At 37.1% G+C, this 18,209-nt stretch overlaps 1 protein-coding gene across 1 annotated transcript in view; it reads left to right on the top strand.

Moving 5' to 3' along the window:
• FAM98A (family with sequence similarity 98 member A) overlaps nucleotides 1-18,209 on the top strand; it is a 77,753-nt gene that overhangs the window by 39,595 nt on the left and 19,949 nt on the right. The window contains exon 7 of the mRNA XM_053711868.1: nucleotides 11,935-12,102. Within this exon, the coding sequence (XP_053567843.1) occupies nucleotides 11,935-12,102 (168 nt within the window). The remainder of the gene's footprint in view (nucleotides 1-11,934; nucleotides 12,103-18,209) is intronic.

Here is an 18,209-nt window from a genome sequence, read left to right as displayed (position 1 = left end):
ATAACCAAGCAAGATCTCTCATATAGTCAGTCTGGAGCAGCGAGCTTTCAATTTGCACCCATAGAGCCGAATGACAAGCATGAGACCAGGAGATCACTCTAGTCATATGAACAGCTCTGTAGTAGTTCATAATATCTGGTGCGCCCAGTCCACCGTCCTCTCTCCGCAAGTAGAGTGCTCTGGGAAACCCTGGGTCTCTTATACGACCAGATGAATGAATTAATCATTCTTTGTTGGGATCTTAAGTAGGAGTTAGGCACAGCCATTGGTAGTGTCTGAAACAGAAACAAATACTTCGGTATCACCATCATTTTAGCTGTATTTATCCTCCCTCTCCAAGATAAATGGCCTTGTCTATGCCAACCCTCTAGAAGATTTTTCACTGAGCCTTGGAGACTAATATAGTTAACTTTAAATAGATCTAGATAATTGCATGGGATTGTCAGACCTAGATATTTAAGCTTATCCGTAATCCGAAACTTTGTGTGTGATCTTATATAGTCATTATCCTGTTGAGGTGTGTTTACCAGTAGTAATCCTGACTTCTCCATATTAACAGAGAAGTTGGAAACCTGTCCGTACTCGTCCAGAGTCTGTATTAGTGCAGGGATAGTAGAGGAAGGTGATTGCAGCGTAAAGATGATATCGTCTGCAAACAGCAAGCATTTTTGGGTGATATGATTATATTGTAAACCTATTATGTCCATGTTATCCCTGATTTTAGTAGCAAGAATCTCAATAGTGATTGCGAATAAGAGTGGCGACAACGGGCAACCCTGGCGGGTACCATTAGTTATGTGGAATGGCTGTGAGATAGTCCCATTTACCCGGACCCTAGCTTGTGGGCTCGAGTACAGTGCTTGAATCTTGGATATGAACGCAGCGGGAAAGCCGAATTTCGACAGGGTCTCCCACATAAAATGCCAGTTGACCCTGTCAAAAGCCTTCTCGGCGTCAGTTGACAAGAGTGTAAGGGGTGTTTTATTATTATGCGCTGCTTGTAAAGAATGTAGGACTCTGATTGTATTATCTTTCGCTTCCCGTCCTCTAACAAACCCCACCTGATCTGGGTGTATAATTTTAGGCAAAATGGTGTTTAAACGATTAGCTAATATTTTAGCATATATTTTCACATCTAAATTTAAGAGTGAGATAGGTCTATAGTTACCCGCCAGAGTGCCCGATTTATCAGCCTTGGGTATGACCGTAATAACTGCCTCTAATAAGGAACTAGTAAAGCTCCCACCCTCATCTATCGAAATGAATAACTTAAGCAATGGTGTACTCAATTGAGGCTGTAATAATTGATAGAATTTGGCTGTTAGGCCATCGTGTCCGGGCGATTTGCCACTGGGGAGTTCTTTAATAATGTTCTGGATTTCTTGTAATGTTATTGGTGAATCTAACTTGTGCCTATCGTCTTCCGAAATTCTCGGGATTTTAACGGTAGAGAGATAATTCGTTATATTAGTGACTTTCTCCTGGGATATGTTAGGGTGAAGATTATAGAGTTTGGAATAATAGGAAACGAAGGTGTCTGCTATATCCTCATGTGTACTGACTAGTTTACCCGAGGGGTGTATAATGGACTTGATAAAGGAAGTATATTTTTGTTTTTTAAGCATCCTAGCCAATAGCTTCCCTGCTTTGTTGCCCTTGGCAAAAAACTTTGCCTTAGTGGTGAGAGCTCTCAAGTGTGCTTTCTGTGTCAGGTAGTTATTCAGGCATTCCCTCGCTAAGGTAAGATCCGCAAGTGCCTGCTCTGAAGTCGGGTCCCTTTTGTGTCTTCTATCTGCAGTACTTAATGTATCAGTCAAGGATAGGAGTGTAGCCGCTCCCATCTTTCTAAGGGCTGCGGTGTGTTGTATCAGGTGGCCCCTAATAAAGCACTTATACGTCTCCCAGTTATTTACCACTGAAGTATCTTCTGGTTTATTCAGCAAGAAAAACTCATTGGATGCTTGAATCAGACCTTCTAAGGTTGTCTGGTTAGTCAAGATGGACTCATCAAGTCTCCAATTCAATGTGTTCTTGGGTCTAGTAGGCCAATTAAAGACCGTCAATACCATACTATGATCCAACCATGGGGTGTGGGTGATTTTAGACTGTTTCAACTGAGTTAAGAGCATTTGGCCACACATAACATAATCCAGCCTAGAATAGGAGCGTTGTGGATGCGAGAAAAACGTATAATCTTTCTGCGTAGGGTGTGCTATTCTCCAAGTATCAAATAGGGTTAGTGTCTAGGGCCGCACAATTAGCTTCAAGTGTTTTGGTATTAATGTATGTTTTCCCTGTCGAGTTGTCAAGTGAAGGGTGCATAGTAAAGTTAAGATCACCTCCCAAAATGATAGGACCCTTGGATATGTCTAGTATGGCATTCACAACTGATTTAAAAAAAGGAGCTGTCGGCTTGTTTGGGGCATAGACGTTGGCCAGAGTGACCGGTGAGCCATAATATAATCCAACTACAATCAGGAGTCTGCCCTCTTTGTCTGTGTATTTCTGGAGGAGCTCAAAAGGGACCTTTCGTCTGACTGAAATGCAGACACCATTTTTCCTGCCCGTGCCTGAACTAAGATAATGTCTGTCAAAATATCGTGTGGCTAGTTGAGGTTCGTGTCGTTTTTTTAAAATGGGTCTCTTGTAGCATCACTATATCTATGTTTTTTTTAAGAAAGTCACAATACGCGATAGAGCGTTTTTCAGCTGATAGAAACCCTTTAACGTTCGGAGTGGCTAATGTATGTGTACCCATCCCTGCCTGTAGTGTCAGTCAACTAGAGTCGGGTTAAAACTTATGAGACTCCGTAGTATGTCTTGGACGTCAAAAGGCTCAGGATTGTCAATAGCAAGTTATAGTATTAAAAGGAAAGTGGGAAGAAAGAAAGTAGGGAAAAAGAGTGTAATAGACTATTTGTTATTAGGCAATATATATTATCTCAGAAAATTCCAACTACCCAACAAGGTAGGTAGCAGGACACAATGTAAAAAATCAAATAAGAACAAAGCAATAAACTTACAACTAGTGAGGTATAATAACACACCGGGCTTTTACTGTATGTCATTAATAAACACTCAGCCAAGTCTCGTGGGGGTTCTAATCTTATCACCTCATCAAAACTTACTATCTGAGGTATTATGTGTCCGATCTTCTATTAGGGGGTGATATGCCCAGAGTTTACCTACGTCTATTAAGAGATATTTAGTTTATTCCGAACCGTGTAATTGACCTCCAGACGATTCAGTCTAAGATATTAGTATTTAACGGTGGGGACAGCATCTCACACTTTCATAAACATGCAATTACTATCTATATGAGGAACATAAAATAAACATTTCAATACATATATCAATTTTACACACTTTCAGCATTATCTATGGTTAAGTCTCTCAGATGTCATATGTAACCCTAAACCATAGACTATTAATAGATAACCTATTGTACTAAGTCTCCCATGATTGGAGGCCACATATAAAAATGAAAACAAAATAGGGGGAAACTGAGAGAAGGGGCCTAGATTTCAAATAACTGATAAAACTTATAAGTCCCTCTCAGCAGACAGGGGTCTCTGGACCTTGCACCCCCCCTCCCCCCACACACACACACACACGGCCCACCTCTGAGGAACAGCCAGAGGAACACATGAACTGGTTATAGTAACAGAGGACAGCGCGCCGTGGGGGCCCAGGCTTTCAGTTAGAGAGAACTCGTACATGGGGGTGACATATAGTAATATATAAGAAGTCATATCCTTGAATCTGCATAACATACTATAAATGACTTCTACACTAAACATGAGAATAACAGTTTGAAATAACTTAACGTAATTAACATTAAATTCACACAATCTTAACATCTCAGTGTCATTTTATATACTTGCCCAGCGACCCTACAGGTCCTGCGGGGTTCAGGCAAACACCAATGTCTCAACATGTTGTCCAAGTCTGTCCCAAGATGGCTCAACAAATGCAAGCCATAAAGAAAATGTCTGTTTCAAGGAAGTAGAAATGGTAACAAAAAAAGGAGAGAAAAAAGTGCCAACTTGATCAGCCTGGATGCGTCATGACTGGATCTAGTAGACCAGGCTGCTTTCGTTTGAGCTGATTGACCACCTTTTCTGATCCGGTTGTCTTCGGTGGCCTCGTAGCCACTTTGCTCTTAGGATGGTTTTGCGGTGGTTGTGCAGGTTCCTTGCTTGGAGTGGAGATTCCCAGTAGGTTGCAAAATTTCTCAATATCGTTAAGAGATTTACATTCACAACGGCTTCCATTTTTTTCAGATATTACTGAGGTGGGAAATCCCCATCTATAAGCGATCTTTAACTGACGTAAATGAAGAGTTAGAATCAGAAAGTCTCTCCTTTTTTGCAAAGTTCTTGCTGATAGATCTTGAAAGACCTGAATTTGATTACCTTGGTACATCACATTTTGCTGCTTCCTAGCCAGATTATATATTTCCTCCCTCTGCTGATAGGATTGGAATCGGACTATAATATCTCTGGGTGGAGAGTCCGCATCCGGTCTTGGGCGCAGAGCTCTGTGGGCCCTGTCCAATACAACATTATCTAACTCCGTATCGCCGTCATTAGCCATTTCAGAAAATAAGCCTTGCAAGAAGTCCCGTATCTCGTTGTTCTGAACGGTTTCTGGTATTCCTCGAAATCGCAAGTTATTGCGTCTTGTGTGGTTTTCGAGGTCATCTATCTTGTCCTCAAGTTCTATGAAGTGTTGTTGCTGATGGGACACCTTAGTGGACATGTCTGCCATTTTTTGGGAAAAGACAAATTCATGCTCCTCTAAGGAGTCAACTCTTCGACCTAAATCTGTAATGTCCCTTTTCAAATCTGCGCATTCCTTTTTGATGCATGACTTGACCTGATCAATTAAGGCTTCCATAGCTCTATATGTTATTGGAGGTTCTTCTTCTGTATCATTTATCTCTGGAGATGAGCTTCTGGAGTTATCCGGACTATCATTCTTATCTGCAATAGTATTAGATTGCGGGGGTGTAGCACTTATTTTATATTTATTCTTTTCCGTCTGCTTAAAGAAGGCCTTGACCCCCTCCTGGGATTTTTGTGGCATTTTATGCATCTTGTCAGATTTTGTCGCCTTCCTCTGTGACATCTTAATTTTCTCTGCTGTGATCAAATTATTGCATACAGCTTCACTTCAGCGTGATAGTCCCCACTCCCCAGGGCTTGTGCTCTCACAGAGCGATCACGGGAAAGGGAAGGTGGGTATGACCCACTGCCACTAAGTGCAGCGGGAAAAGGGGGGGGAGCGGGGTAGAATAAGGCGTTATAACCAGTGTTATATATATATTCAGGTGCTTTCAGATATAGGCTTCAGGGCCTCCACTCCTCCTGCAATATGGGTATAAATGTCTGGCCAAACCCAGGCTAGTGCTATATAATTCTCTTGGTTTCTGAGCTGTCAAGCAAAAAAAATACTAGCAGGGCAACAGAAAGACATCAGGGACAGCAGAAATTCATCCCTCCAATAGCAAGTGGGCCTGAGAGGGTCTCTGAGCAAATGTGATAAATTATAAGTTGTCACACTCCCTTCAGCAGTATCTAGAATGAGTTGTCTGCTCTTTGTACTCTCTGGGCCTTTAAGCAAATAATGTCCTTAATAGGGTTCTCTCATGGTGCTGCTGATACAGAGATAGTAAGCTGCGTCACACTCCTCCTCAGTTTAGGCCCTTTCTGTTTGATCGTGTAAAAATCATGTAAAAAGGGAGCCAGCAGAGAGGGAAAGGAAAAAGCAAAAAACAAATGGGTTCAAATATGTATATAACGATCTATGAAAATGTCACATCTTAGTATATTTGTAGCCCCTCAATATCAATAGAGCAGTTTATGACTGTCCAGCTTCCAGTACTTAATTCTCTGACTAAGAAAGTTATTCTCTGTCTCTTAGATGAATAACTGCGCAGCAGTTTTATGGCGCCATGTTGATGCTAAGTCTTATGGGGCTTACATAGTTCAACATCAATGGTGACAGGGATGAAAACGCTGGGCTTACCGGATCTGGATCTGTAGTGAAATGTCTCTCTGTGTTAAAAGCACCTCGGAGCGGAGCCCCGACCCTCCGAGGTAAAGACAGGCGTCACGGGTCTTTCAGGACACAGACCAGATACCGGCTCCCCCACACCTCCTCCCTGATCAGCAGCAGGTTTGTTCCCCTCTCCGGGTATAGATCAGTGTGAGTGAGCGGATATCAGCATGTCCGCTGTCATGTCTCTGTGCGCTATCAGCTTCAGGCCTCAGAATCGGCTCTAGTAAGCAAACTCCTAGTGCGCATATCTCAGGCACCTCTCCTTCGGTAATTTCAGGTTCCGGTCTTTGTCCCTAGGTCAAATCCACTTGATAGCCAGAGGCTGGGCTGAATGGGTCAAAGTGAGTACTGCACAAGCCCAGTGTGTCTTTGAGAGCTTCAGTGTGTTGCGGCCATCATGGTCGGCCGCTCGCCTAAATTTCTGTTTTTAATAAATATTTGCAAACTTTTATCTCTGGAGTGGATCTCATTTCCTACCATCTGCCTATCACCACTGCAAAGGACACAGCTATTGAGAAGCACTAAGCCTGCATTTCTTCTCACTGCACCAATACCAAAAGGATCATTTGTTTGGGTGAGCTGCCACACCTGCCTGAATCTGCAGCCTGTATCTACCAGCACATTGGTGTGCTTTGGGAGTATGTGAGTACCCACTTTCTACTACTAAGCACACACCTATGTTTTATCTTTAATGGTCTGCACATATAGTGCTCTCTGTCTGCTTTATCACACTTGTTGCAGCACTACAGCATTGGAAGTATCCCTGAACGGGTGAGCTGTCACACCTATATAAATCTACTGCCTGTCCCTACCAGCACATAAGTATGCTCTTGGAGTATGTGAGTACTCATTTGGCTATTCTGTTGTATTTTTGTCATCACCAAGATAATACTACACATGAGGCGCCCCTCTGTTGTCTTCTATTTTTCGTAAAGCGGTATATTGCATGTTGATTCTTGAAGGTAGAGTCTGCTATATGTTTTCTGGCTTCAGTTTTGTTTCTACTTGGTTATGTAGTGTGTTGACTGTAATTCTGCCCCAATTTGTTTTGTTTTTTTGTTATAGCAGACTTGTTAAAGGGATATTAACAACTAAATACATTTTTTTAAGCATAATATTAAAGTTGTTCCCTGCCTCTCTTTGGTCATGGCTGCTGCAATGTTGAAATTTAGCTTTAATTGCATTCCAGTGCTGTTGTATTTTGCACATGTGCAGAAACTCTCCTTCAGATACCTGCAGTGAAACCTAAATTCCAAAATGGCAGCACCCATAATTTGAGGGAGGTGCATGAATGCATTTAGTGTCTAGTGTCCCTTTAATTTAATAGTAAGTGGCATCCCCAGTTTTCCACCTTGTCCTGCTGTCACTTGAGCCTTGTCATGCTTATTCTCTAACATGCTCCGATATCCTGAGTTTATTGCTAGCGGCCTATTGTCTGTGGTCATCTGATTTCCTTTTCTCTTGTTGGAGATGACAATGTGTAAGTTGGAGAAGATACAGTGAGCGTTTGTATGCTGAGATATTTTTAGATTTACATCTAAGAAATAGCCCAGTGATTTGAGTGCCTCTTCTGAAAAAGCTTCCTCTTGCTCCAGCAGTGCTTCTCTGCTCCACATATGCAGGTATCCTTCAGTAATTAGTGGGTTCTGACACAGCTAACCTTATGCGGGAGGGACATTGCCTTATTTGCAAGGTTTTAGGCAGTTTAAATTTATTTCAGTGGAATTTGTTCATTTTGATCTCTTACTGCTCAAGAGGTTTCGGTAGATAAGCTTGCAGGTTCTATGGATTCTTCTAGATCCAGTTTAATTTGTTTTAAGGACATTCCAGATTATGTCTCTCCTTGATTCCTCTTTTTCCTAACCATTCAAAATATAATCTAAATAATATAATCTAAAAGTCATTATGTACACAGACCAAGGAAAGCCAGCCAATCTCCAGGCATGTTCCCAACGGCACATTTTTCCTGCACTACAATAGGCGTAATTTATGCTCTACATTGTCCATGTAATTTATTCTATGTCGGTATGACCTCACGACAAATAAGAACACGCATCATGGAAAACAGTAGAAATATTCGTAATGCTAAGAAAGATCTGGGAAAAAAGACCATAACGAGTGTGGCCAAATATTTTCATTTAAAACATAACAATAATGATACACTGCTCAAATTCACAGTTTTGCAATAAGCCACCTTAGGAATTAGAGGTGGCGATATTGAACAAACTCTGTTAAAGATGGAATGTAGGTGGATACACCTACTGAACAGTGTAAAACCATATGGGATGAATGATTACAATAATTATCATGTATATTTGTAATATACTGAATCATTCTTAAATTTTATTCATGTTTAGGGTTCATTGTGAAAATTTTAATTCAGAATCGCTATACATAGCAACACCTACACAACTTCACAATTTATAACTCTCTTTTTTTTGTTACCCATTATTGTGACACTTTTCTTTTTTATCATTTTTTATATATTATGTCGGCATATTTTTATGCCCAACACTTATTTATAAACCACGCTATTAGTGACCGTTATAATACCACCATATTTCTGTCATACCTACACACTTTATTTAGGTGTATAATCATCCCTTATATATAGCTCTTATTTATGTAGCACAGACAGACTGATGTCTTATTTTTCAATACATGTGAATTAAATCACATCTTATGTCGCTGTTATTGTTTGGATTTTTTAAGTTCCATATTTACTGCACATTTATAGATTTATTTCTCACTTTTTTTTTTTTTTTTTTAAATATTTCATCTGCTATGTTATAGGTATTTTACTGTATCTGATCCTAGATACGATTGTTACAATCTGTTTTTTATAAGTAACCTAAACTCATGTATATAATGCTACATAGTAATTGCCACCTTGTTTCACAGCCCTTGACATTAACATTGTTACTTTGTTTCCATTTACTTTTTTCGATGCATCTAATGAATTACTGGCTGATGTAAGTTGTACTATAATGCAGATTGACACTCCCTATTGCCAATCGAATCCTGCTCTTGAGAACCAATGAACGTAGAGGGGCGTGTATAGAATGATCTATAAATAGACACCTCTTGCCGCCCCGCATATCCCCTCTGAGGAAGCGTAAGAGAAACGCAGCGTCAGGGGTTTCCTTATTTTAAATTGCTCTCCTTGTGGTATAACTTACAATAATATATAGCGAACCTATCATAGTATATACAAAGACTTTTAACATAGTCTCGTCTAACTTTGGTGTGGGAAGGCCTCATTATGAGGAATTGGTAGCAACTGCCATATCTGCATTTGCTGTCAAATTTATTGCTGACACGCTTTATATTTAATGTGTCTTCAGCTATGATGATTGTTATTCTGCGTTATGCAACAGACAATATAATTTGACTAAACCTACAGGAATTTTTTTAGACTCGCTCTGAAACTAAGACTCAATTATATGTTACGATTCAATATCGTTAGTCAACATCTTATTGAACTGTGAGCAGACTGCTGTGGGTGTCAGATAACATAGAAACTGGTGGACTCTGCAGTAAATAAGAAACGTAAATATTAATGCACTGGGGCAATACCAGTTGTAATAATAATAATACCGGCGATACCATAATATATCAGTTGTGTGAATACAGGGATCTGCATGATACCAAATATATTTAATAATATATCCTTTGTAGGTAAATAATAAGCCCAGCGTTAATCTATACAGCAGAGATACAGCTGTTTCTTGCTTGTAGGATACTAATACTTACCATAATATTGGTCTTACTATCATAAAGTGTTCTAAAATGAGTGAATAAGTTAAATCAATATATAGTAAAGTTATTTGACCTTCATATAAGTTGTTATTCTACTAACTGTTACATTACATACGGATGTAACCAAACCTAGCATCATAAACAATATCAAATGAGATAACATATCTACAACATTTACTATATCAATCTTATGTAATATGGCACTTGGTACAATAGAGTGATTATTTCCACTGTGTCAACACTATCAGATATATACACTTTAGTCTAAGCACTAAACACCCCGGGGTCTGCTCACCCATTGTTGCACATACCATTCCCACGTTTGTTAACAGTATTGCTGTTACTCCCCTCCTCTCTTCGGATATATATTTTCATCTATGAACTCAGCAGTTTTCACCCTATTAATAAAGATTTGAATTTGTGAAACCCTGAGTTGAATCCGAATTACTCTTTACTATTTAGGACTTTGTTATCAGTTTCAGATAATTGGGCTAAATATATTAACTCTAGATATATGATTTGAATAGTTCTAGGGTGTCTGGTTTACTAAGCCTAACGAAGGCCAATTTACATAATACCAGCTCAACCTTAGTCTATAGTACATTTATGCAACATAGGGGTGAGTGAGGCCTTGCAACAATTACTGATACCTCAGTATCCTCTTCAATATCGTTGTATATTATTCTTTACACACAGGAGAAGTGTTTTTAACTTTTGCGAGTTGGCAGAATATCTGCTGTCTTTTAATTTATAATTAATAAAAGTTATTTTTTACTTATACTATTTCTTTCACTAAGTAATGTACAACTTTTTCAGTGCATAGAAGCATTCTTTTTTTAGGACATTTCCACCTCTTGGTGGCTATGCCCTTATCACTATAAACTGGTACCCATGCTTAAGCACTGCTCCTTTAAGTGACCCATACATTTGACACTTATTTTGACAAGGTCCTTTTTGGAGTCATACTTTTTCCAACATACTATTCTAGTTCCTCCTTTTTTTATAAAAATATAATCTGGGTTTAGATCTGTGGTTCTTTGTCGGTCATCCCTCACTGGAAGTGCTATAATAAAAAAGAGCATTGTCATGCTGTTGTGTTCAGGAGACTTAGCCATAGGTCTTCCTCTTGTTCAGGTTAATGCAAAAGTTCTGATTCCTGTTAGCTGTATCAAAATCATTCATGTTTCAAAGAGAGTGCTTCCTCTTATAAATGATGATGTTGTTTATGAAGGTGTGGATTTGTTTGTTCAGATCAAGTAAAGAGTTTTCTGGAGTCTGATCTTCTACATTTAGCCACCAATCAGCAGGCGCTACCCAGGTGCTGAACCAAAAATGGTCCGGCTCCTATGCTTACTTTCCTGCTTTTAAAGATAGCAAGAGAATGAAGAATAATTTATAATATGAGTAAATTATAAAGTTGCTTAAAGTTGTACGCTGAATCATGAAAGAAAAAAATGTGTGTTTTGTGTCCCTTTTTTTAAAAAAAGTTTAACAAATGTATATTAAATAATTATGTAAATGTGTGATAGTCATATGACTGGATATAAGTTAAAATGTCTCTTACCATTTTCACATATTTACCGAACCTGGGTATAAAAAAAAAAAAATTCTTATTGTACTGTATTTGTAATTCGGATATTTTAACCAATACAATAGTTGGGGCTTCAAATAGACTAGAATTGCCATAGAAGAGAAAGAGGCAAAATAATCACCTGATTTGCATACAAAGTTTATGTACAAAGGCGCTTATATTTAATAGACTTTGTAAAAAGACAATGTAGTGCCTTTTATTTAGCATCTAGCAGATGCTGTTAAGCATATAAATTCATGCCTTTCCTGCATAAATTATAGTACAAAAGTAATGTATGTTCAGTATTTTGCATGCTACAGACGCATATTTCTGAAACTGAATTATCAGGCATGAAACAAATTCAGCAGTGCACCACATATTTTATTCTTCACCCCTCTGCACATTTTTCAGATTTTTTTTATAATCCTTAATTTGTGTAGCGCCACAACATTCTGTAGCACTGAGTATGAAACATTTAATAGCAGAGGATTTTTAATTTAACAAACCAGTTAAAAGGTTTCCTTTTTATATTCTTTAAACAGCAACAGACTGAGAAACTTGCAAAGGTGTACCAACCAAGACGTGCAACGTTAATACCTAAAAGCTCTATTTTAGTCGCTCACCTCTTGGCGGCTCGGCACGATCTCTCAAAAATCCTGAGAACAAGCAGTGGATCAACTCGGGAAAAGACTGCCTGTGCTATAAATAAGGTAATGTCCACTACAGGTATTGCCATTTTCAATCAATGCAAGGTACTATAACTTCTGTGTATACAAATTTCACTAAAATATATTCTTTTTACTACCATGTGTATTGTGGTGTCTTAACTTTTTGAAAAGACAAAACTGTATCCCTGGAATATTCTCCGCCACTTCTTAAAGCAAACTGTTTAGAACACCAGGCCTATTTCATGCAAGAAATTCCTTCGATCCAAATACACCTTTGTAGTGTAGACAATCCTTTTGTCCTAGGCTTAGATACTCGCATATAGCATTTTAATTGCATATAATAAGCCACACACTAGTGAATTAGGCATACATTGGAAAAACTAGTAATTAGTCACTTTCATCTTTGTTACTACTGCCGAAAGATGGCTGGTCTTGGAAAGAGAGAGAAAGCACAAAGTAGAGAATTTGGTTAAGTGTTCAATTTTCTTAAAGTGATGGTAAATGTAACTATAGTTGAGTTAATATTTTGGAAGTATTACTCAATATAAGCACAGAGATGCTTTTGTTTTTTTTTAATAAACTTTTTTTCTTACAAAATCTTCATTTATTAATGTGCTCCATTACCTGTTCCCCGGCTGCCTCCTTGTGAGAATTTTAGAAATCTCTATTTGATTGACAGGTGCATCATCTAATCGGAACTGCACCATACGCCCTATGTAAATCTGGTATTAGCACGCTCCCGTGCTTAGAGTTTTGAATGGCATTAGCAGAACTTCAACTGCGCAAGTGCAGTTGCAGCCACGATCTCGCTGCTGCTTATAGTAAAACAGTAAATTTCCCTGTCAGTACTGTTTCACTGTTAACAGCAGCGCAGAAGACAGTACTAAAGAATCCCCCCATGGGCCGCCCCCCCCCCCCCCAACATGCTTATAATCTAAGTATCAGGAAATAAAATAAAATTATTACCGCAACATTTTCACCACTGTTGTAAACCGTGACAGGGAAATTCACTGTTTACTATAAACAGCGGCGAGATCTTGGCTGCAACTGCACTTGCGCAGTTGAAGTTCTGCTGATGCCATTTAAAACTCCAAGCACGGGAGCGTGCTAATACCAGGTTTACATAGGGCGTATGGTGCAGTCCCGATTGGATGATGCACCTGTCAATCAAATAGACATTTCTGAAATTCTCACAGGGAGGCAGCCGGGGAACAGGTAACGGAGCACACTTATAAATGAAGATTTTGTAAGAAAAAAAGTTTATTTAAAAAAACAAAAGCGTTACTGTGCTTATATAGTAAGTAATGTATAAGTAATACTTCCAATATATTATCTCAAGTATTGTTACATTTACCATCACTTTAAGATATATATCTCTCTCTCTCTCTCCATCAGCCTCTCCCTCAACCCTCTCCCACTCCCTCTCTCCCATCCACATGCAGTACTTCAAAATAATAGGACAGGTGTATGAAGGCAACTGGATATTTCTAAAAGGAAATGCAAACATACATAATAATAAAACCAATCACAAATAAAATGTAATAAAATCTGCCACTTATAAAATAATGGATATGAATCAGTGAATGATATGATATACATCTATCCTACAATCATAACTTTGATCAAATAATACTTCTATTTCAGGTATTTGGTATCCTCCACCTTAATAAAAACAGAAACATGTTCAAATAGGACTCATAGTATTTTAATAACAGTATATGAATCTCATAAACAATTGCACTTACACGATTAAAACCTGAAAATAGCTCCTTCCAAACAAGTCCTTTTCAGTTATTGGCATGTCAACCAACCTGTCTGAATCCCATCTGTCATCTAAATTTAAAATGCCGGACTAGTATACTACTGCCTGAGCGCACTTTGTCTGTGCATCGCACATACTTTCTCTAGAGAGTTGATTTGAGAAAGTCTGGCCTTTGCCAAGAAGAAATGCCTAGAGGCAGTGGGATGCCCTTATTGATTTTACAAAAAGAGAGAGAAGAAGGGCACCTCCTAGTGTAGCCAATAAGGTAAATGAATATACAGGAGATGGAAACAAGGATACTCACATATCCCAAAGGCATAGATATGCTTAGGTACACAGGCTGAGAACTCAATGTCCCAGTGCACAGCACTCCGACGTGGGCTGCTCCTTTCGATTACCAAATACGGAACAAGGATTATTGATTTTAGTTTATTTTAGCACGATGGGACCTTCCGGACTGGAGGTGCAGTCACAGATTTTGTCCCTCCTCAGCTTCTGTACTTTTCATCTTGAGATATGATACTAACTTGCTGCGAGATTTCATAGTGTTTAACTTTACGACAGTAGCCTACCCTGTTTGTCAATTGTCCTGAGGAGTTTCACAGATCTTGCTATTAAAGCATGCCTCTCTGCCTGAGCTTTCAATGAGATTTGTGCTTTTTAATCTCTAATTGTGAAAAAAACGGTGTCCAGTAATTTTAACTTGGATAAGAGACGGAATTCAAACAGGCCAGACATACTATATTGAGTTCGGTTTGCACTTGTTTATGTTGATTTACAAGAAAATAGGTGTTCTTATCATTAAACATGACAAAGTACAGTATAGATTACACAAGTGCCTCAACCTTTTTGTAGAAATTACCCCTGCATACATAAATTAAGAGTATTCTACCACGGACGTAACTGTGTGCAGAGACAGTTTTTTTTTTTTTTTAGGTTTTAAAATACCCAAATTCTATGTGGCTCCTTATCTAGAAGACATCTTTGTCAAAACCTCATGAGCAAACCTAGTGGCTTGTCATACAATCAAGATGAATTGGATACTTTTCTAAAGCATTCTGTGCCTTTTAGATTGGGTTTATTTCCTTGGAATTATTCTAGACATGGTTTTGGCCAACACATGTCTTCCAGAACCAAATGATCTCTAAATTGGGCACGAGGTCAAAGATCTCAAGAACCTACTGATTTCTATGCTGTGAATACTAGGCTTAAATGGATAGAAAGGTCAAAAATCAACGGTGCGTTTCAATTTGAAATAAAAGCATTCTTGCAATATACTTTTATCAGCAGAAATGCTTCTAGTAAAAGTTATTACTGTTTTTCTGCTACATACACACATATCCTGTGAGGACCCTTGCACCGGTATTCAAACACCATGCCTGCTTAGAGAGTTGGTGGTGGCGTGTATTGCTTCTGAAGACATCATTTGTGTGTGTTTATTTATTATTATGATGTATGTGTTTCAAAAAATTTCTAGCCCTGAGAGATTATATATATATATATATATATATATATATATATATATATATACATACATACATATATACATACACTCACACACACACACGGGCAAAAAAGTATTTAGTCAGCCACCAATTGTGCAAGTGCTCCCACTTAAGAAGATGAGAGAGGCCTGTAATTTTCATCATAGGTATACCTCAATTATGAGAGACAAAATGTGGAAACAAATCCACACAATCACATTGTCTGATTTGGAAAGAATGTATTTGCATATTATGGTGGAAAATAAGTATTTGGTTACCTACAAACAAGCAAGATTTCTGGCTCTCAGAGACCTGTATCTTCTTCTTTATGAGGCTCCTCTGTCCTCCACTCATTACCTGTATTAATGGCACCTTTTTGAACTTATCAGTATAAAAGACACCTGTCCACAACCTCAAACAGTCACACTCCAAACTCCACTATGGTGAAGACCAAAGAGCTGTCGAAGGACACCAGAAACAAAATTGTAGACCTGCACCAGGCTGGGAAGACTGAATCTGCAATAGGTAAGCAGCTTGGTGTGAAGAAATCAACTGTGGGAGCAATAATTAGAAAATAGAAGACATACAAGACCACTGATAATCTCCCTCAATCTGGGGCTCCACGCAAGATCTTAACCCATGGGGTCAAAATGATCACAAGAACGGTGAGCAAACATCCCAGAACCACATGGGGGAGCTAGTGGCTGACCTGCAGAGAGCTGGGACCAACGTAACAAAGGCTACCATCAGTAACACACTACGCCGCCAGGGACTCAGATCTTACAGTGCCAGACGTGTTCCCCTGCTTAAGCCAGTACATCCCGGGCCGGTCTGAAGTATGCTAGAGAGCATTTGGATGATCCAGAAGCAGATTGGGAGAATGTCATATGGTCAGATGAAACCAAAGTAGAACTGTTTGGTAGAAACACAACTCGTCGTGTTTGGAGGAGAGAGAATGCTGAGTTGCAACCAAAGAACACCATACCTACTGTGAAGCATGGGGGTGGCAACATCATGCTTTGGGGCTGTTTCTCTGCAAAGGGAACAGGACGACTGATCCGTGTACATGAAAGAATGAATGGGGCCATGTATCATGAGATTTTGAGTGCAAACCTCCTTCCGTCAGCAAGAGCATTGAAGATGAAACGTGGCTGGGTCTTTCAGCATGACAATTATCCCAAACACACTGCCCGGGCAACGAAGGAGTGGCTTCATAAGAAGCATTTCAAGGTCCTGGAGTGGCCTAGCCAGTCTCCAGATCTCAACCCCATAGAAAACCTTTGGAAGGAGGTGAAAGTCCCAAAACATCACTGCTCTAGAGAGGTCTGCATGCAGGAATGGGCCAACATACCAGCAACAGTGTGTGACAACCTTGTGAAGACTTGCAGAAAACGCTTGACCTCTGTCATTGCCTACAAAGGATATATAACAAAGAATTGAGATGAACTTTTGATATTGACCAAATACTTATTTTCCACCATAATTTGCAAATAAATGATTTCCAAATCAGACAATGTGATTGTCTGGATTTGTTTCCACGTTTTGTCTCTCATAGTTGAGGTATAGCTATGATGAAAATTACAGGCCTCCCTCATCTTCTTAAGTGGGAGAACTTGCACAATTGGTGGCTGACTAAATACTTTTTTGCCCCACTGTGTGTGTATATATATATATATATATATATATATATATAAAAATATATATATATATCAAAAACTTGCATTAACTGGATTTTTTAACACCAAACATTTAATGTGACATTTCGGAGGAAGGGGATACTTTGTCTCCGAAACGTCACATTAAATGTTTGGTGTTAAAAAGTCCAGTGAGTGCAAGTTTTTGCTATCCATATCTATTACCTACTAGCACCCTGGCTGCTGAAGTTTGAAGTGAGAGTGCTCATCCTGGATATATATATATATATATTTTATATATATATATATATATTTTATATATATATATATATATTTTATATATATATATATATATATTTTTTATATATATATATTTTATATATATATATATATATATATATATATATTTTATATATATATATATTTTATATATATATATATATATATTTTATATATATATATATATATATATATATATTTTATATATATATATATATATATATATATATATATTTTATATATATATATTTTATATATATATATATATATATATATTTTTTATATATATATATATATATATATATATATATATATTTTTTATATATATATATTTTTTATATATATATATATTTTATATATATATATATATATATATATATTTTATATATATATATTTTATATATATATATATATATATTTTATATATATATATATTTTATATATATATATATATATATATTTTATATATATATATTTTATATATATATATATATATTTTATATATATATATATATATATTTTATATATATATATTTTATATATATATATATATATTTTATATATATATATATATATTTTATATATATATATATATTTTATATATATATATATATTTTATATATATATATATTTTATATATATATATATTTTATATATATATATTTTATATATATATATATATATTTTATATATATATATATATATTTTATATATATATATTTTATATATATATATTTTATATATATATATATATATATATATATTTTATATATATATATATATATATTTTATATATATATATATATATTTTATATATATATATATATATATTTTATATATATATATATATATTTATATATATATATATATATTTCTTTCATGTAATTAGCAAGAGTCCATGAGCTAGTGACGTATGGGATATACATTCCTACCAGGAGGGGCAAAGTTTCCCAAACCTCAAAATGCCTATAAATACACCCCTCACCACAC

The sequence above is a fragment of the Bombina bombina genome, chromosome 4, assembly GCF_027579735.1.
Source record: "Bombina bombina isolate aBomBom1 chromosome 4, aBomBom1.pri, whole genome shotgun sequence".
Classification (NCBI taxonomy): domain Eukaryota; kingdom Metazoa; phylum Chordata; class Amphibia; order Anura; family Bombinatoridae; genus Bombina; species Bombina bombina.
The sequence above is the reverse complement of the archived record's forward strand: the minus strand, read 5'-3'. Positions and strand labels throughout refer to the sequence as shown.